The sequence below is a fragment of the Crassostrea angulata genome, chromosome 6, assembly GCF_025612915.1.
Source record: "Crassostrea angulata isolate pt1a10 chromosome 6, ASM2561291v2, whole genome shotgun sequence".
Taxonomy (NCBI): Eukaryota; Metazoa; Mollusca; class Bivalvia; order Ostreida; family Ostreidae; genus Magallana; species Magallana angulata.
Genome location: NC_069116.1, coordinates 11852188 through 11874436, shown reverse-complemented (window position 1 = coordinate 11874436; position 22249 = coordinate 11852188). Strand labels below are relative to the sequence as shown.

The 22249-nt window shown below is 34.2% G+C and overlaps 2 protein-coding genes across 2 annotated transcripts in view; both read right to left on the bottom strand.

Moving 5' to 3' along the window:
- Nucleotides 1–22249, bottom strand: part of LOC128187252 (E3 ubiquitin-protein ligase CHFR-like) — a 44827-nt gene that overhangs the window by 4639 nt on the left and 17939 nt on the right. The gene's annotated exons all lie outside the window — the stretch shown is intronic.
- LOC128187254 (collagen alpha-3(VI) chain-like) lies at nucleotides 3279–21266 on the bottom strand. The gene is given in 14 exon segments (XM_052857554.1): nucleotides 3279–3352; nucleotides 3446–3586; nucleotides 4045–4482; nucleotides 7573–7614; nucleotides 7780–7888; nucleotides 8372–8865; nucleotides 11817–11847; nucleotides 16294–16448; nucleotides 16566–17000; nucleotides 17111–17146; nucleotides 17858–17972; nucleotides 18507–19003; nucleotides 19154–19178; nucleotides 21055–21266. Coding segments are annotated over 13 exon segments (2538 nt in total). The 5' UTR covers nucleotides 21088–21266; the 3' UTR covers nucleotides 3279–3352; nucleotides 3446–3458.

Sequence of the window (22249 nt, the reverse complement as noted above, 5' to 3'; positions counted from 1 at the left end):
CCATGTGTTGTAATTATCTGTAAGATTTCTGCTTCATAAGGATTTTCCAAGATAAGGTTCACAAGGTACTTTCTTCCTAAATTCATGTCTAGAGGAGAGAAATCGTGTAATTTATATATGATTTGACAATTTACATTATTTCTAATATAATGCCCATAAACATTAATTTGTTTACAATATAATATTAAAAATTTCATCGTTTTGATTAAAAAAGAAAAATGTTGTTTCTGTAAAAATGTGTTTAAGTGTGTACTGACAAGAAATTCTAAACTATTTTTATGTTAGGATAAGTCTTAAATACTTTAATTAAAAATGTTAAAAAAATATTAATAGTGATACATGTAATTACCTTTAAATCTTCCAATGCAACCCAGACATTCAGCTTTTTTACATCCCCAGTAGACACGGCAGAATGATCTTAGACACAGACAACCTATACATATCAATGACCATAACATTAATGATAATCCCACAACCGCTACTGTATAACAAGATAGCCGCCTGGTAGGCCATATTGTTGAGGTAGCAAGGTACAGTTTCGGATAAAATACCTGTCAATATTTGTGTAAAATTGAGAGTTGCTGTACTTGAAGGCTTATGAGTGTTGCTAAAATTCATGAAATGATTTTTTCTAATAATTATCATTAGTAAGAGGGATGGATGTCTCTTGTTGAAATTGATATGCAATATCTAGGCCCCATTTGTTAGGTACGTGAGAATCAGAAGTAAAATGCGAAACCTGCGGCTATGACTGTTGTGGTGACTTTACACAGTGAAATTGCAAGTTGCAGACGGGAGACAAAATAACACGAAAAGTAGGTGGATGGGACATTGTAAACTATACACCGGAAAGTTTCTGACATGTGATAGTGCAACATGCACGCGGTACGGAAGGTCAACCCTTTGCAGGGAATTAGCTGGGGGAGGTCTAAAAAGCTGAAAAATCATGAAAAATTAGCAAAAAATGAAAGGGTCAAAATCTCATAAAAACCAGTATGTAGAGAATTTTACAGGGTTTGACTAGTAATTTTCTTCAGAAATTGGTGATTGGCCTTACAGAGAGTGAAGTAAAGGTATTTGTGCTGATTGGAAACTGAGGAAAATCTAGTTACAGAGTTCCGACGACATGCATCCTTTGGCTACAATGAATTGTATCCAAAAAACTGTTCCATGCCACCTGAGAAAAAGAGTTACATCTGATAGAAGATCAAAAACAAAGACTACAAAATTGACAAACCCTTTTACACTTTTTATTAATTAAAGTTATTTAAATTGACTAATATAAAGCAATGTCTATGTTTTACAAAATGGGGCAAACAGAGCAAAAAGATCCAAGTTTCATCTCAGAATGATGAGATGGAGAAAGATGCCTTGGTTGACTTCTTTAAATAACAAATCAAATAAAGAAACTGTTAATCACATTAACATCTATGTCTGTCTTTGTAAAGACTATTTAGCACAAAAAGATGGAGTTTTGTACAATTTATGACCCCATTCTGATAAATTAAAAAGTTAAATCAATTGTGAGTGAATATTTTTTAACTAACACATTTGAATAAGGCATTCAAGATTTATTCATGGCAATGAAGGTTTGCATTCCATTTGCATAATTCAAAAGAAGGTCTTTAATCTAAAATACTCATGTATACCCCAAATATTTCCACACATTGTTACCTATCATTGTCTATATACACATGCGTATGATACAATAACACACCATGGATTAAACCCTGTCTACTTACACTTCTTGCGCGTCTCCGGCAAATTCTGTCAGTCCGGCATTGGTTGTAAACAACACTAACATAGAATGTGGTTTTTGTTCACCGCACAGACATATTGCGGAGCTACAACCTCTGGTTTCATGTCATCTTTCTTCTTTCTCTCTTCAAAATCTAAACAATAAAAAGAACTCTCCAACATGTGATGATTCATAAACGAATAATCAATGTCTTGGCTGTGGATGAACTACTGTAGATTCTTTATTCAATGAAAGGAATAACAATCCGCGTAAAACCGCTCGTGAGTGTTAAAATCTAGCTTTTATTTTTTTGAAATAGTAAACTACATGAATCTATGATAAAAATTCGGCATTCATGAATATATGTTCTTGGGATTTGATGGAAAACGGTTGAATCGGGGAATTAAGTACTCGTGTAAATAAGGAATCTACAGTAATTTGGCTGTTTCATCTCTCTTTATCTAATCCTATATACAATCTTCTGAGGAGGTGGTGGGCTGGGTAGCCTCATTGTCATCTCCTGCGGTGTCTGGCTGGTTGGCAGTGGATGGCCCCGATACCTAGAGCAGTCAAAAACTGAAGAAATAAAAGATAAATTAGTCTGTTCATTGCATGTATTTTAATGAATATAAAAAGTATTATCATCATTTGGTCATTAAATCTTAATATTCCACTTACCCGTTCTTAAAACACCTGTCCCAGGTGTGTTTAGGTCACGGTAATTGGGACACTGACGACAGACAAATCCAACAGGGTTTCTAGTACAATGAAATGCACATGTATCTGATTTTAACTATTTGTTCACCAAGAATGAAAGCATCGGAACCATTTAGGCCGTACTTATTGTACGCCACCTGTCGTCGAGACTCAAATATAAAAAGTAAGAATCTTTAGATTGTAATTTGTTTGTTGGGTATCAATAGCACAAAAATTTTATTCACAAAAATTAAGAATACAGAGAATATGTAAACGCTGGTTTCTATATGATAACAGAAGATGAGAAAGAAAATTTAATGATAGTTCACAGCGTAGGGCAATTGGTAAGAGCGATAACTACAAATCTGTAAGTCGTGAATTTGCAATCTGCTGATTTTTTTCCCTTTCCTAAAAGTAAAAAAAAATATTTTTGGTCAAATATTGTAAAATATGGTCAGTCCAAAACGATGAAATCAATTTATTTAAAATGTACTTTTATTTACATTGAAATGTGCCCTAATACCGTCTTAATAATTGTCAACCAGCAGTCGTTACGATACTCGTTAAGTTGTACCTCATGTAAAATTAAATTAGATGAACAAAAATTTAATCTTAATTATAAAAAGTATTTTCAAACGGGGTAAATACAGTTACATGTAGGTATAAAGATGCAGTACATGTATTTAAATAGTACTATAAGAAATTCATAATAATAAAAAGTTCAATATCTCCGTTTTTGTTATTTTCTTTTTTCATAAAACTTTCCACTGCATCAGCTAATTTTTTTTAACTAACATGCTCTGTAGGTATCAAATATCTTGGATAAAAATAACAGGATATGATATAATTAAAATGCTTTATTATCAATTTTCCAAAATACAGGTCAGGGTCTACCGGGTATATCACCAAATTGGTAACCTGAAAAGAAAGAATATTAATGAATGAAAAAGGAAAACAGGTTACTTATTTCACCATAAGATTTTTAAAACATATTAAGCTAAAAATTCTTGCCTTTGTTTGACGATCATTCGCAGAGTTCCGTGAGCACAGCGCCAGAGATGGTATTTAGAGCATTCAGATCATCCACAAAGAAGACATTACTTGGTCTACTAGCGTACCTCTCCAATTGTTTGCGATTGGCTCCTTTCACCCCTAAAAACCGCCAAAATACAGAGTAATCCAACTTAGCAAAACACATTATCACCTAACGTTTTTGTGTTCATAGTACATTGTGTCGATAATACGTGTATACCAATTTAATGATTCAATAAGACCTTTTGACAAGGATAAAGATCTAAAAATTGACAGGAAAACAATGAGGCACAACAAATGAAGTGTCAATGGTTTTGTGGGGAATTGAGGTATATATCGAGTTTAGCTTCACAAATGTATTGAACATTTTATAGTCAAACATCAAATATATCAGATCAATTGTGATCCTTAGTGCAATTGCTACGTATTAACAGTAGATGACTAGATAGTTGTATTATATTTAATAATTTTTAAAATTCACTTATGATATACATAACAGTACGTGTAGCCTTTCATGTTTTATTACCTTTGTTGAAAAGTAAGATGTCAATGGCTTGATAAATGACTTAACATCTTACCAATTGCAAATATTTCGACACCGCTATTTCTCAATTTGTCGGCCTCAGGTTTTGCTTTAGTATTTTGATCGGTCGCCTCTCCATCTGTTATTAATACAGCAATTTGGGGGACTAAACCTGGCCGACCGCCTTTAGCTGGAAGAAAGCCCTCCCTCATGTCTGCAAAAGCTTTACCAATATAGGTATCGCCAGTGCCATATTCAAACTTTTGAATTGTATCAATAACAGTCTCGCGATTGATGCCATCTCGGAGCTCCAGGCGGCGCTCTGAGTTGGTGCTAAACACGACAGCGCCAATTCTAGTTTGATCAGAAGCAACGTCCAGTTCTTTGATTAGACTGTTGACGAAATCAAGTTCAATTCTAAATTGTTTGTCGTCACCGATGCTTGATGATTGGTCAATGGCAAATATTATGTCAGCCTTTTTTTTCTCGCATTCTGTAAAAATATTATACTGGTATTCAGATACTAGTATTACGGCAAATGCATGTACATTACATGCAAAATGTTGCTTCAAACTTGAACGTTTTCAAAACAGAAGTCAAAAGTTCGGTTTCTCTAATATTAATAGTAAAAACCAAGATTGTTTGTAGCATTAGTTAAAACAGAAATAATTTAATATCTTCAACCCAGTAGGTTAACATATATAGACGATCATGCATTTTCCACCTTATGTACACTTGCTTTCTTTTGAATTTGTATTATATATATGTAGTACAGGAAAAAAGAACATATTTTGTGAGGAAGTAAGGTATAATGCACTTTTTTTTACAATGGAATTGTCAGGTACATTGTAAAGTAAAGAAAAACTCAGTATGTAAAAGGAAGGTAATTTGTCTATGTTTCTATTCAAATCTGCAAATTACACGTTTTTAAGCTTCTACCTCTCCTGCGATAGATGACCTAAAAGCTATACCTTTTTTCAAATCATGTATGATACTGTCCAGATTTCACCCATGTGTACGTCTTACCCTAAACACTAAATCCATTGTCTCTGAATCTGGTAACAATACATTTAATATAGCGCAACTGCGTGCTATTTTGCTCCCTTTCCAATGCAGAGAAAGCGTTTCCAAAGAGGACATTACAGCATTTGAAAAGTTTAAAACACAATGCATACTATAATTACTGGCGCTCTCGAGTAATTGCAACACCATTAGTTTATATTTCTGGCGTACGCATGCTCGACTTCACGGTCAGGCATAATCGCAACTTCTCGGACCTTTCCGGCAGAACTCGGAAAAAAACTTCGAATTCTGTGACATACCCACTTTTGATAAAACTTAATTTAAATACAACACAAATTACGGTCTGTTGAGATGTGATCTAAACTTTTTTTAAAGTCTTATAAACTTTATTACCGTCTTTCTTGGAAGGCAGAATATTGAAATAATTTACAGTCTCATGGTTGTGCACTTCCCCTACTTTATGTACATGATGTGAAAAATTACATTTATTTCATTGGTTGAAAACTGTTCGGCGTGATAGAGATATATTTCTGATGATCTTTTTACGATCATTTAGCAATATATCTATAATATCTATTAAAATCTTTCGTTTTTTTCTTTTTGTATTGCTCATGTAAATACAAAAATGGAATATTTGATACTGTATGGCTAATATCAGTAAAAAAGTTTTCATATTAGACACGGTAAAAGTAATATCTGTTAAAAAAGAAAAGAAGATGTTGAATGCTGGGTATAAACATTGATTTTATGAAAGTAAAACGACCCTTTTTACGATCTTTTCTCCCCAACTATAGTCGATCTCACTCAACAAGCACATGATACGCATTACTCAATTTTAAGCACCCACGATTTAATATTTCACGTCTAAAAAGTTCCTTGGTTGAGAAACAGGTGACATTTAATTTAGGTAATTATCCATACGTCACAAAAAACGTCATTCACGCGTTATTACGTCTTGTCCGTGCCCGATCTAAATGAGACCCAACGTTACAAGGCGTATTTCAAAACAAAAAAACCAAGCTGACGTAACATTGATTCAAAACAAATCTATTTAAAAACCTGTCAACTGCAATCCTTATTTTAAATTGATTAATGGCGTTTAGGGGTAAATAATATCAATATTTCAGAAAATTCTGTACGTAACTAAAATTACAAGAGCTTGAATTCTCTTTGAAAATATATTTTATTTTATCTCATTTGTAAGCAGATGTATCTATTTTTTAAATAAATAAACGAGTGTAACATAAAATTATTCATTTTGAAATAATGATTCCTTCATTTTAAATACAGTGTAGGATATAAGTCAGAAAATGGTTTTATGAAAACCAAATTTCCGGCTAAGGCTTATATTCTTTATGTATGAAAAAAGCGCCATTTTCCGAAATCGGTTCTTTTTTTAGCAACGGCCCGAGCTTTCACAATACCTATGGACCAGCCAACTAGATAAAATTTGATAAGAACATATCCTAAGATACATGTTTGAAAATTATGAAAAAAATTCTGAGTACACTTCATTTACCTAGTGGGTATGGACCATTACCTTAAATATAAAAAAATAAATTTACTTCGATAACTTAATTCTGTTTGGAATTCGTTCTAAAGACGGTAAGCTAAACTTGTGATACACTTAAAAAATATATCACGATTGATGGGAAGATGTTTTTCCTAGCTCTGTCGAAACGGTCAGAGAAGTTGCGACTGGGTCGGTCTCTGTTAAGATAGACTGTACAATGAAAATTTCGTTTTATAGGTAAAATAGGTATGATCCGAATATTTAAGCTTTTTAAGGGGGATGTGCGACCATCTTTTACATTTGAGGATAAAAATGTAAACATTTCTTGAACTGGCTTGTTTCTACCCAATATATATGAGGTCCTACATGTCATTTTGTTGGAAAAAAAAAACAACAAATGGTTGTAGACAGAACACCAATGAACCACATTCATATTTTTTTCAGATTTTTAAATCTTCAAAATACGTCTGTAGCTGTGCAGTTCGACACCTGTTTTAAGTGATTAAAAGGCATTGTTCTGTTCTTGTTTTCATAATTTGCATACAAAACAACATGTAGAATCTCATATTCAGTGCTTTTATATCTTTTGGCAACAGTGCAGTACTAAATATTTAAAATTAAACGTTTAAAAAATCCAGTTAAGCACGAATCTTCCTTTGAGTGTATAAAAATGGCTAGGGCGCTAGCTCAACTATCTTGTTTTAATGACAAGTCTTAAGATTGTATCAATACAATTGCAGTCAGGATCCTGCTTCAAGTTGTCGACGTCGACGGAACCTGGGTCTAATGAATTGTTTGCTGACGTTAACATTACTGTAGACATATATGGATTAGGGTTTTCCTAAATCTTTAAGCGCGAATTGAATATATTTCAGTAAGGCATTGAAATAAAAGAAATCGCATGGCATTATGCTTAACAAACAGAATTATCTCTTAATCTCCTCTGGAAATTTTTCCTTGGTCTGCCCGCCAGTGGCGTAGTTATGCATGTCTATTAGTCGTGTTGAATCAAGCAAAGAATCAAATAAAAATAAATATTTAACTTACGAACATTGGGCGGGGCTGGTGGAAGTGTTGTTTTCTCCCCAGCTAAAGTAATAAACAAATATAGTTAAATAGTGTGAGGTTCATTTCAGTGTAAATCAAGTAATTTGTAGCAAGTTTCTAGTGAAGTGCTGATTATGTATTTTTTAATTCATATTTGACCATGAAAATACAAAAGAAAAAAACAACACAATATACTAGAAGTAGTACCTTCACATGTCCAATCTATCAATTTATCCTGTAGCTCGTTTTCTCTCAATTCTTCATAGGTATTCACCTTGATGACAGATTCTGGTCCACTGGCTATTCCCAGGAGTTCCTTAACAAGTCAAACCAAAGTATGCATTCACTGAACATAATAGAAAGGATTCAAAAATACGTCCCAAGTATTGAGTAAATCATAATATGAGCTGCAATTTTCGTGTCAAAAAATTCATTTGTAATTTTGTTATGTACTAATTCAATCATAGTTAGATAAGGTTTAAACTCAAAAATATTATTGATTTTTGAAAGAATGGTCTATATTTTATATCCTTTAAACACAGAAATCTTTTATCTAATAACATTAACTGTTCCATTTTATAACGGATAACGAATTAGTTATCTACAGAAGGAACGTCACATTTGTTTAATTTTTATTCTTTATACTTAGCATCTACTAGATATATCTGTAATTGTTAGAAAAATTCGAAAATTGTGCAATGCTGGCATAAATATTATACTTCTTTTAAACACTGAAATGTGCCCGCATTATAACAGATGGAATTTTTAAAAAAACGGTGTTTGTTCCTAAACCGATTACCTGGTCATTGACGTCTTTTCCAACTCCCACAGCAAAGACATAGACACCATTGTCTTTGGCTCGCTGTGCCTGTAGTAATGTCATTTTCTTTCCTTCTTCCTTTGAATAACGATCATAACTACCTGGGTTTGTTTCTCCGTCTGTGGTCACTATGGCAATTTTAATTGCGTCATTTCTCGCACCATTTTTAGAAGTAAAAATTTGATCGTTCATGTATTCCAAAGCCTTGTAAGTTCTTGTCGCATCACCATTTGTTTGTGTGATGTTTTGTGTTGCACCGAGAACACTGGTTTTGTCTTTATATGTATTAAATTGAAACTCTGGTCTGATGAAGTTGCTGTACGAAACGGCGGCAACCTGGGTTTTTGTTGGAGAAATATCAAAGGGGCTCAAGATATCGTAAAGAAAGCGACGCTGCCTAACAAAGTTAAGATACCAGATACTGCTTGAAGAATCGACAACAAAAGCTATATCTGCTTTTTTCAAACATTTTCCTGCAAACCAGAAATATATGTAAAATTTAGAATTTTACATGGTTCATTTATCAACTTTAGGGAAACTGAATATAGTTTGTTTATGCAATCAAGTTCCATCAAACTCGACAAAATTTAGAAAGGATGGGTATAAATTTACTAGCTGCAATAATTTAGCCCTTTCCGAATTTTTTTTATATCTGATTGTTACTGGAGAGGAATACAATTCCATAGGATCGCTGTAATGGTGCAAAATTTATGTTTTAATGCGGCTGACTTCGGTCTGTATAGATCGCTTTTATATCTGACTTCCTTTATATAAAATGTTCTTTTTATGGGATCTACACTTGGTGTTTTGATGGGCTTGATAACGTGACTGTCAGTGTAAATGAGCGATCTTACCGCGTTCTCTCACTTAAGCCTCTTTCACAATTGGCGTACGAGCAGAAGCGACAAAATATTTGTGCAACCAAAAAAATAAGATAAAGTCCCTTTCACGATTGGTGCACGAGCACTTAACAACACTTTGCGATCGGAATGTTATAGCTTCGCACGAGCACTCACATACCTCGCGCGAGCCCTTGCTTACGTTGCACGAGCTCTCGCATTCGTTGCATACGTTTTACTGGTCCCATCAAGTCTCCTCAAATTAGTAGACATACACACTATTCAGACGCGACCGAATGCGATCAAAACTTTCGCAGTGCAACGCACAACCATTAGTACGAACGTTTTACAACGTTTTTTGTAATCGTAAGAGTGATGCACGATTTATAAAGATCGTAAGATAATTCGCTGCTGTTGTATGCGTGTGTTTTGTGACCATGAGACTGTTGCTCAAAGTGTCTCATGTAATCTTGCAACGGTTTACTATCATTGCACGATTTATAAGTTTTAGTTTGTAATGCTTTGCCTCTTGTATATATACACCGTATAAGCATACTTGTTTCACACCTTAATTGACCATGAATGCTGTTGCACCAATACCTCCTCGCCGTTTGCTAGGTTTGCTGAATATCCGAGCATAACTCCAAGAACTCCAGCAAAGACGTATTGGCGTGCTGGCGTCATTCATTCGTCGTCCACAAAGGTATGGAAGACGTCGGTGGGTCAAGCAATGTATTGAGAGGCGCATGTTATTTGACCAATATCACACATTGATGACGGAGATAGGGAGAGAATACCAGGGGGACTTTGTGAACTACATGAGAATGCCATCAGCCATGTTCTACGAGCTACTGCAGCGTATTACTTCAAGAATTCAGAAGAGTGAACGTAACAGACGGCAACTAGAGACAGGACTGAAGCTGGCCATCACCCTTAGATATATAGTAACAGGGAATAGCTTCATGAGCCTCCAGTATTCCTTCCGTGTAGCTCTCAATACCATAGCATTGTTCATCAAGGAATTGTGCCAGGCCACCATTAACGAGTATCAGAACAAAGTATTTGCCATTCCCACTAACCAAGAAGAGTGGCGAGATGTAGCACAGAAGTGTGGCGAAAGATTGAACTTTTACCACTCATGCAGAGCCTGGACGGTAAACGCTCATCGTCATGGCAGCCATATGCCTGCATAACCTGATGGCAACTATATCCCCGGGGTATGCAGAAACGACCGAGTTTTTCAAGATGTGGAAGCAGTTGGCAGAGGCAAATTGCCAAATCGGGAGGGCAAGAAAATCCGAACCTACCTGAAGCATTACAACAACAGCGTGGTTTGGAGCCTGCCGTGGCAGCAAAATATGATATTGTCTGTGATATTGATAATACATATGTGTCGATTTCTTCATATAAGAATGTAATTTGTACAGCAATAAAAAAACATTTATTTACTAAACAGTATAATGGGTTATAATTATCATTTATAACTAGTTTCTTTTTACAATACACTTTATGAAACTTTAATAAAACATATATACTAGTGGCAAAGCATGGAAACTGAAACCGATAAATATTGCAATGATAGTAAAACGTTGCAAGATTACATGAGACACGTTGAGCAACAGTCTCATGGTCGCACAACACGCATAATTAGGTGCGATTTATTTTACGATTTTTAAAAATCGTACAACACTCTTTCGAGTACACGAAACGTTGTAAAATGTTCGTACTAATGTACATGCATTGTATTGCAATAGTTTTGATCGCATTCGGTCGCGTCTGAATAGTATGCATGTCCACTATTTTGAGGAGGCTTGAAGCGAACACGAAAATGCATGCAAGGAATGCGAGAGCTCGTGCAACGTATGCGGTAGCTCGTACGAAGCTCAAATATTTCGATTGCTAAGAGTTGTAAAGTGCTTGTGCGCCAATTGCAATTCTGAAAGGGGCTTAAAACAACATTTAGAGAAATGTTATATAATGGAAAAGTCATACTAGTATTTACCGGAATAATTATGTTAAAAATAGGGGAATTCCTATATTCAGTTCAAGATCCGCTTCTGAATTCTCATTGGTTGTCCCAAAATGAAACCGATCAAGGTCAGTAAACATGGCGGACAAATTCAACTTATGTTGTTGACATACACGAAAAATCACCGATTTATGGATTATAGTTGATACTTTTAGCTAACCAATGCCATACAGAACTAAAATGTTTGAGTTCGGTAAGAAATGCAGATGTTATTGTCATTTATATACAATTTGAGCGGAAATCGTTGCATGAGTAAATCACTCCCGCACTTGCACAATTACGGAGATCCTATGGAGTTGTAGCCCTCTCCACCCCCCCCCCCCAAAAAAAAAAATCTAGAGGGCTACATTATTGCAGCTAAAAATTACTGACACGTCATAGGTACTAAAATGTTTTGATAAAAGCTTGAGTCAACTTCTGAATTCACATATATTATATTTTACACTTTTTGATTAGGCTTCGGTGCAAAGAATTATGCTCATCATAGTGAAGATGTGGCAGGGAGCAGGAAGGCGAATAAACTGTAAAACAATATGCACTTTAAAATTATACTCACTTTGGCAAAGATATCCTGTCACAAAACAGCTCTGCAAGAAACAAAAAGAATATAATACAAATACAAATCAATGAAAAGAATCTTTGCTTATATCGATTATACCCAATCATGATGTAGACCTGAGAGCGCATCTTACCAAAACCAAAAGATGTAGAATCTTCATCTTGATGGAGAGACACAAGGAAAGTCGTGGACTAGACTCACTACTCTGTATAAAAACCTTTATAGAGAGCAGGTTATATAGGCCGTTTAATCATTGTTTATTGAGAAACATCAAAGAATAATAGCACAAATTTCATGATAATTTCATATTCTATTAACAATTTCGTCGTTTACACTTTCTCTTTCTTTATGAAAACGGGCAAAAAATTTGGGAAATATTACCGATAATCGGAAAACAAATATTAGACATTGTTTCTGCATGCATGACGCACTAATTTGTTTGAAAGGTTAAAAAAAAATCATTATACCAAACACAATATTTTTTCATACCATGCGATATGTAAATTGCTTTTAGCTGGTTAAATTCAACGTGGTTTTTCTACGAGTACTGTTAAAATCAAATAGGAACATATATGTAAGCGTCTATTTTAAATCACTTGCATAAAACCAAATACGTGAGTTGTACAACAGCCTCTCCTCGATAGTAACTGTTCCCCCGTAGACTATCTATATATTTAACGGAGAAAGGCAACTCTAAAGTATATTTTTTTGGTTAGGTTTTCCCCCAAGACTTTTGAAAATGTTTATTGAATGCCTATCGAATTAAAATAGAATCAATAAGTTAGTGAGAGAGGTCTTTTTGAGATGATTATTAATAAGGTTTTTGAATTCAATGGAAGAGCTTCTGATGCCTACCTAAATGTTCTGAAGTCTGAAACTATGTGTGAAGGTTAAGGAAGATCATTGGAGGATGAAAAAAACATAATTAATGTCACAAAAAGAATTATTTTGAAAGTTCTTGGACTTTCTTTTGGTAGAAACAAAAAAGAGTGGAACAATTTTAATTGGAAAAACAAAGTTTAAAATATTTAACAAATTCTGTATATGAAAAATATGGAACGCCAAATTAACATATATTCAAATATTTGAACCTATCTTCAAATAATTGTACCTATCTTCAATTCAATTGTACCTATCTTCAATTCAATTGTACCTATCTTCAAATTGAATTAGAGATAGGTACAATTCAATTATACATATCTTTAATTCATTTGAAGATAGGTAAAATTGATTTGAAGATAGGTACAAATGCAATGAATTGAAGATAGGTACAATTGAATTAAAGATAGGTACAATTGAATTGAACCTATCTTCAATTACTAAAATATTGGCAATAATGAATACTCCCTGTATAGTACGCCATTTCCGTTACGTCACAACTGGCGCGAAAATTTATCAGTATACATTCTTTGATAAAATTATGGAAAAAAATAATGCCAGTTTTTTATTTAGGTATATACTAACCCTAACTACGTCACTACCCTAACTCCGTCACTTTTGGGGTATTCGGGTATACATGTTTTTGGCTTACTTATTGATATACATGTATATTTTAATAAGTTAATGATGCCTTTTGCAAATATATTGCACACACACACACACACACACACACACACACACACACATATATTTCTTCTTTCATCTTCGTTGTTGGTGCTTCCCTCGTTTCCCTCCATGTTGAAATGTCTTCAAGGGAGCGTTCATTATTTTCAACAATACACAAAACGAATTGAACCTAGGTATAATTGAATTGTACCTATCTTCAAATCCTTTGTAGATATGTCTGAATTGAACCTATTTTCAAATCAATTGTACCTATCTTTAAATGAATTTTACCTATCTTCAAATGAATTAGAGATAGGTATAATTCAATTGAACCTATCTTTAATTGAATTGAAGATAGTATAATTCATTTGTACCTAGGTATAATTCATTTGTACTTAGGTATGATTATTTAGAGATAGGTATAATTATTTACACCTATCTTCAATTCAATTGTACCTATCTTCAAATAATTGTACCTAACTTTAATTCCATTGTACCTATCTTCAAATGATTTGAAGATAGGTACAATTAATTGAGGATAGGTACAATTATTTGAATATATGTTAATTTGGCGTTCCATAGAAAAAGATAAACTGTACTGTGTGTCATCTTGCGTACATAGGTCTTATACCGGTATGCCACGTTATATCTAAAATTGTAGTAAATAGCGTGCTTTTCTTTGCGACTTCAAGATCCTAAAACAACATCGGATATGTTTTTCGAGTTTGCCGGAAAGACCCGAGAAGATACGATGTCTACAAAACAGTACGGGTGGTTATACTGGTCTCTTATCTTTCACTTCAAAATTCAAAATCTCAGTAAAAGCACTGTTAGCGAAGTATGCCATTACTGATGTGAAGCCCACTCTAGATTCACCATTCTGAATCAAGAGAATTCCATCCCACCCTAATGCAATTCCAGTGCACCACTGCGTCTTCCTATTACTAAGTATTAATAAATCGATACAGAAATTATACCAATATTTTAGAGGTCTACTTTTGTGTTTGATGATGGCTAGCTCACTAATCTTTTTAAAAGATAAGCTTGTTGTCATTTTAAGCAATTGTTGGAGAAAATAGAAAATGGTGATTTAAGATTGATGACAGTAATGTGAGAATGCTGTCATATTCATTATTTTATTATCAATTTATATTGAAATGTTTAGTGCATGGTATGCTTTGAAGGATAATATTAATAACAAAGAAGATAGAAACGATGTGCTTAATAACTGGTAGTTTTCCAATCCTAAAATTGTTAAAAAGAACAAAACACTGTTATGGGTACATTTTATAAAAGCAAGCATGACACATATCAGAGACTTTTCATATGAAGAAGTACCTGGGACTTTGTCGGAATTTTGTAGGCTAGAAATGATACATTAATATAATAAGATAATCAATTAAAGATAATTATGCAACATTAATATCTGTTGTACCAGAAGAGTGTAAAAATATTGCTCACAAATATGTTTATGTTAAAAAAGCAATCCTTCTTAATTTTTCGCTTTGTGTAGAAAAAAAACCAAATATGGATTTCTTTATATACTGTAAAGAATTTTAATAAATGTTTAATACCCTCCAATATCAGACGAATATGGAAGAAAAATTGCATAAAGATGATATTAGTACACTAGAAAATACATGTAGATGGATTATGCTGAAAGGAGTTGGTAAATCTCCAGATGTTGAACTTGATTTTAACGAGGCCGGGTCTTATTATTTCTACTCATGATATTTTGATGAATTTTTTTTTTATCTAGTTTAACTTCTAAATTAATTATCTTAACATCGAAAAATAATTTTATAACCACCACGATTTTTCGAAGGGGTCGTCTCCAAAGTTAACATTTTTACTGTTGACCCTTATGGTAAATTGTTAGAAATAATTTCATATTTTCCCCTTATTTTCTGTATTTTTACCACAGGGATTTCTTTATCTTTTAAATATAAGACAAATATTGTGAAAAGTCACCAAAAGGTGAAATTCAAAAAAACTGTCAACCTCCTGGTTTGGTCCAGGGGTTGTATCAAAGTTGATCCCCCCTAATTTGGCATATTGCGGTATATATCGGTTGAGAATGAATAATTTTTAACGAAAGAATATTTTTAAATGCCCAGATGTTTCTTTTCATATTATGTCAATAAATTCTTATTAAAAATGCATTTCCGCCTCGAATAAATGAGCGAGTCCTGCTCTTTAGGGGGGGGGGGGGGGGGGGTATGCATAGTTTTAATACCGGGAAACGATGACACGTAAGGGCCATAATAACATTTTACCCTATCGTGTCATAAAATCACAATTTCTCAACTCATAAACGTTATCTATAATGTTAATTTTGTACAAAGCCACAATACAAAAGAAAATTATAACTTTGCACCTACGGCTGCAAGAAAATAGAAAGATGCACAAAGGCATGCGCACTAGAACTGTACTCAGCGTCGTAATAAAAAACATGATAAGATTTTACATACGAAAAACTGTTCAGGAATGGTAAAACAGATTCAAGCAAGTGTCAATTATGTAAAACAGAATGTGAAGATATATTGCACATGTTTGTAAAATGTGTAGAAGTACAAGAATTAAAAAAAAGATTTTATAATATATCATTTAAAATCGTCCACAGGGATTTTATATTGCAAACGACACACAAGTTCCCGGAGAGTTTTTGTAGGAACAATTAATTGTGCGAAGTGTTCTGGAAATTTCCGAATGAATAAAGATGATTTTTTTTACATTATGAATAACCGTGCTAAGACTTGCCTATTTCTAACGCTAGAAGCGGCATGTCAAAAAGGAAACTGTTACAATGATACAATTCATCACTGGTCTTTTATTTTTGAAATTATTACATCAATAATAGAAGAGTAAGAGTGTTTATTTGCCTCTTTATTGTGTAAATATACAAAGAATCATTCTATATAGTATGTACAGTATTTTCTTAGCGTGTTCCACTACTACACACACTCTTAGACAGGCGACTAACAATAGAAGACAGTCCCTCCAAACTGTCCACATCGAACACATGCTGAGACTGCGGATCACTGGACAACGCGTTCAATTCCGACATCTTGGCGTCCTTCACACCTGGAATTGAATTAAATGAAATACCAGTATACAAAATTAATTTTTTTTATTTAAATGATATTAAATCTAATGATGATATTCGAGATATGAAAGAGCTTATAAGCTACATGTAATTACCTATAGTAAACACTTCTACACCCAGGCTCTTTAGTTTTTTCGCTTCTTCCACAGCTTTATACGGGTCTGTAGCGACCCCGTCCGTAAGAAGCACTGCAATTTGAGGAACCTGACCAGGGCGACCGCCATTTTCTTTGGAAAATCCTTCTCTCATCTTAGCAAATGCCTTGTCCATAAAAGTGTTCCCTTTACCCCACGTGATATTTTTGACGCGTTCCAGTGCGGCATCTTTCGACACTCCCTCTTTAAGGTCAAGGACACGTTCAGCCTCGTCACTGAACACTACAGCTCCCACGCGGGTCTCCTCCACACCCACGTCAAACGTTTTTAACACCTTACCAACAAAATCTAGCTCCAGATTGAAGTTTTTCTGCGTATTGATACTAGTTGATTGGTCAATGGCGAATATTACATCAGCGACCAGTTCCCAACATTCTGAAAATTAGAAACAGTAAGATATGGACATGGCAGATAAGGACAAAATTAAATGGTCTGTTTAAAGTGTTTTCATATGTAAAGTTAAATATATTTCGATACATACTTACCCTTTTCTTGTGGTTTCGGGGTTGTTGTTCGGCCAGCTACAATAATAGAATTTATGTATAGTCTAAAATATTCTTCCTTCATTTTTATCAATTAGTATTTATGCACATATTCGAAAATATTCATCAGGATTTGTTGGGGGGGGGGGGTCTAACATTCTTATGATCTCGAGATTGAAGTCTGTCCGATCACATCAATCAAAGTAACATTTGTTTTTTACGAATAAGCACATTTCTTCTCTTTTTTTGATAACTGAAGGGGTCAAGTCACAAATTGATGACTCATTTATAGGTCAATGTTCAAACTTAGTTCCGTTGGACTTGGTCTATTGTTTCGAAATGAATTTCTTAACGTTACATTACAGAAATCTTCATTCTATTTTTAGCAGTCTCGACACGCTCAAGTGACTTGGCTCGTAGCATAAATAGTTTTTCATGTGTCATTTTAGTCTCTTCCTGCCCTTCCCCTTCCCCTATACACTGTACTGCCTAATTTACATATCTGTCTATTTGTTATGTGATAGTGTTGTATATACGTTTTGTTTCGTTATACACGTAATGTGATTAAATGCGATCTTGTAGCGAACGCACCTACCAACTTTCATTAGTTGTTTTTCAAAGACGAGAAAAGATTTATTTTCGGAGGAGTAAAACGAGGGAGAAAATAACGATTGTTTCCTGCATGAACAAACACATAAAAAATGGAACAACAAGAATTACATGTTATCTTGTTTAACATGAACAATGTACCTGCACATGTCCTGTTTGTGAGAAGATCCTTGAGTTTATCCGTTCGAAATTCTTTGTATTCAGTAACCTTGATCATGTACTCTGACTTGGGTTCACTTGCGATACCATTAAGTTCCTAAAAGCAGTCAAATGTTTACATGATTCTGATAAATCGTTTTTGTCGCCATTTCAAAGCTAATTTTGCTTCACTCAGTACTTTTATTTGACATTTAACGTTAAATCTCGTTAATTAGAAATGAACAGTACCACACTGAAGATTCGTTAAGTTTTTTCCCCCAAAACTGTATGACAAAATACATAATGTTAATACATGGTTATTAATCAAATTCCTTAAAAATTATAGATCAATTTTAATTTCTTTAATAAAACAGCCCATTCCATATAAAATCAAAGCCATTCCCTAAAAATAAAAGACATAAAAAATGTATTTTTTATAACGTTCTAGCACTAACACGTCTGATTTGATAGTCTCGGGTCCATTTCCATCTATACCTGACGATCAATGGCCGTTACGTCACTTTTTACATAATGACCCTTTACCTGATGATGGCCGTCACCTGACAATTTTCTTGATGATGGCCATCATCTCACCTTTTACCTGATGATGGTCGTCACCTGACCTTCTACCTGATGATGGCCGTGACCTCACCTTTTCATTTATACGATCGCCAACACCAACAGCAAACAAGTACACCCCGTTGCTTTTGGCTCTCTTTGCCTCCACCTGGGTCCATTCTTTGGCCTCTTCCGATGTCAGTTCGCCGTCATATAATCCGGGATTTGTTTCTCCGTCCGTCATTACTATTGCAATCTTGACGACACCATCTCGGGCGCCATTTGCTTTAGTAAATATGTTTTCGTTCATGTACTTGAGTGCTTTGTACGTTCTTGTGGCGTCACCCTGTGTGTACCTGATCCTTTTTATGGCAGTCAGAACTCTGTTTTTACTGCTGAATGTTTTGAATTGAAATTCGGGATTTATGATATTACTGTAAGACACTGCAGCGACCTGCGTTTTGGAGGGTGAAATGTCAAACATGTTCAAAAGATTGTACAGAAAATCAATCTGAACTTGAAAGTTTGGTTTCCAAATGCTGCTCGACGAATCAATAATGAAGGCAATGTCGGCCTCTTTGATGCACATTTCTTAAACAAAGCAAAACAGTTTTATTTTTATAACATTCGCAGATTTGTTTTTCAAAAGTTGGAGAGTCTATCCTAAACACAACCGAGTATATGCCTCGCTTATCATGAAGACATATTATAAGTCATTGGCCTTCTGTTATTTCAACCTACCTTTGGCACATGTCAGTGAGAAAACCTACAAAAATACATAAACTGATGTTATGGCAATAATTCAACGTTTTATCTTTTACATCTTAGAATGCGACAAAATGAACAAGGGGGTTTGAACTGCAACTGCTTCAATATTAAAACAAACTAAATATCGTCTCCATAGATAAGTTAGTTGAAATAATTCCATTCATGGACCCTACAACGCCATCATTATAACCACGTAGCCGCGTGTTATTGCTAAATTTTGAGTAACACTTAGATTTTAATGATATTATATTGTGAGACTTTCATTCATTTAATCATTTTCACTATCATACTCTTTGGTCTTTTATTGGGTATTTCTTGGTTTATCCGTTCAATCATACGATTTAAATATAATTTGATATTAAAACTATATTGGTGCGAATGAATTTAAAAAAACCCTAGTTTTTTTGCATGAAACCACTGCATTACTAGACAATTTCAAGCGCTTCGCCGCAACCAACAACTTCGTGTGTCGATTCTGCTACTAAAGTACATTGTATTGCTTGTTTGCTGTATTAAAGAACGAACTTTAATTTCTTTTCTGTTAGATATTTAACATTATTTTACTATAAAATTACACAAAAGAGAGAAATATCAAATTATGTTCAGTAAACCAAGTGATACATGACACTAGTTTTAAACATCTGATAAAATATTGCATAATTTTACTGAGCTCATTGGTTCCAGCTGCAAAAACAAAACATGTATACCGCGGTAATCACTTCTCGTGCGATTTTATAACATTTCAAATAATGTTTGTCCATTACATTATATCACAAACATTTTCGTCACCCTTCCTAGCTATGAAGGTGGAAGGGTAGCTATTAAGTAAACTAATTGCAACTTCTAGGGCCTCCCCGACAAGCGAAAAACAGCTCTGCCAGAAAGCCCAAAAAGTTGTAATTGTACAATCAGCTTTACCCCAGGATGGATATCCAATATTCTCTTTTGAGAAGTGGACAGGCATAGCCTACATCTATGTAGTTGTGGATGTAGGCTATGCCTGTCCACTTCTTAAAAGAGAATAGATATCCAACTGTCAAGCCTGGTTTATGTTGAAAAATTGCTATAAAAAGGGGGGGGGTCAGTATATAGGCGGAAGTATCGAGATCACTATAAAAAGAATCATGTTCTGTTATTATATTCACCTCCTCCACTTTCCAGCCATAGCTTTCCCTAACGTAAAACGGGCCTAGAATAAATACTCCCTTGACCTGAGAACAAGTCTCAATGCATTTAATATGTTTCCATTAGCTCAAATAATATACTCTTGGCAATTGCTGCAAACTAGTCAATTCAGTTCTGACAGGAAAAAAAGGATAGTGATATGAGACCTCAAATACATTCACATAAGATGTATAGGCTGCATGTATCATCAAAAATGAGATCTGCCTTTTTTTTTAAATGAAAAATAATAAGATATACATCCTTTCGGCAAATATATGTATCACAGACATTAACAATTTACAAAACATTCTATCGTATTGAAATTGGTTTCTATACAAAGGGTGTGCACATTTCATGAAACTTTAAGGTAAACTGCTCATGCCAGTTTTCCTAAAAAGGAAATCGTCTCTAAGTAAATTAATCAATTAAGTAATAAAACACCCAAATCTATAGCCACCACATCCACACAGGTACGCGCAAACATGTGTACACATGCTCTTATTCATAAATAGATTATACACAACATATTTAAAGAACACATCCCGCAAAATTAACATCTTCCTAAGGGTTTCTGATCCGCTACGCGAGTAGCGGAGCGGTTCCAAAACCCTTGATTTTGGAAGAAGCCCGCAAAATGGACTGTTCTCTTTCATTAATGTATTCACATTACTTTGATCAAAACTTGTACAAAACTGAAAAAATACACTCACGCAAATCAGAGCAAGCTGTGTAAACATGGTCATTTTGTTCTTTATCTCCTCTCCGAGAAATGTTTGAATGTCTACAGATACGGAGAAAGTTATATATGTAATCCCCAAGCTTATGAGCCTTGTGTAACTAATTGATTCCCAAAATTTCCGTCCCTCCCAAATGAAAGTTATTTTGAGCACGTTGATAAAATCTAGTATATCTTAAAATCTAACCAGTGTTTAATATTAGAAACGATTGAAACATGCCACTAGATTGCCATGAAAAACTCAAAAACAATGCGCTCCATTTTAATTGGTCAGATTTATATTTTAATTCTGCATGACTAATATGATTCTTGCAATAAACATGTAATTGCACCTTTTTAAGTGACAATTATTTCAGATATAAAATGAGATAAATGTTTATTGTTTTTTCAAAGTTATTACTTCCATATCATTTTACATTTATGATGAAGCTGACCAGATTTGACATTTCAAATGAAATTATCCCCCAATTTTACATATGATCGTACAACAACTAGAATTATTAGGTTATACATTAAGTGCCGTCAATTACCATTAATCAGCACTGGATATACAATTACGTGTCTGCAGTGTTATTTGATCTGATAGACTATTTTATATTATTTTTTTTAGTTTTTGTTACACTTGTTGACATTCGGCAGGCGCCTGGTCTGATTCATTGGTCAAACATCGGCTCTTCCACGACCTACTGTATTTGAACCTCTCACTGGGCAATCACCGTTCAGTATCCATACGTGTATTTGAATCAGCCTACATAATTCTAAATGAACACAAGCCTTTTATGGGACTGTGTGACCATAATGATACAAATGTCTAAATATTCCACAACTCCCCCCCCCCACCCCCCTCGCAAATTAAACAAAATTAAACACAAAATAAGGTCCCTCATAAACTCCTCCTATTGTAAATATTCATACATGGATAAGCATATGTGTGGATGTTGGATGAACATCTATGGTTACAGAAGGAACTTTATTCTTCGGTTATGAAGAGAAGAGTGTTTAGATTAATTCAGAGATCAATTTAGATCAAACAGACATCACAGTACCCACAAGCATTCCCCTAGCACCCTGTAAGTTGAAGGCCCAGATAAATGCATGAGATTCTCACATATTTAAAAGAATACTTTTGTATGTGTTTGGAAGATCAAGTTTAGTCCAAATAAAACAAT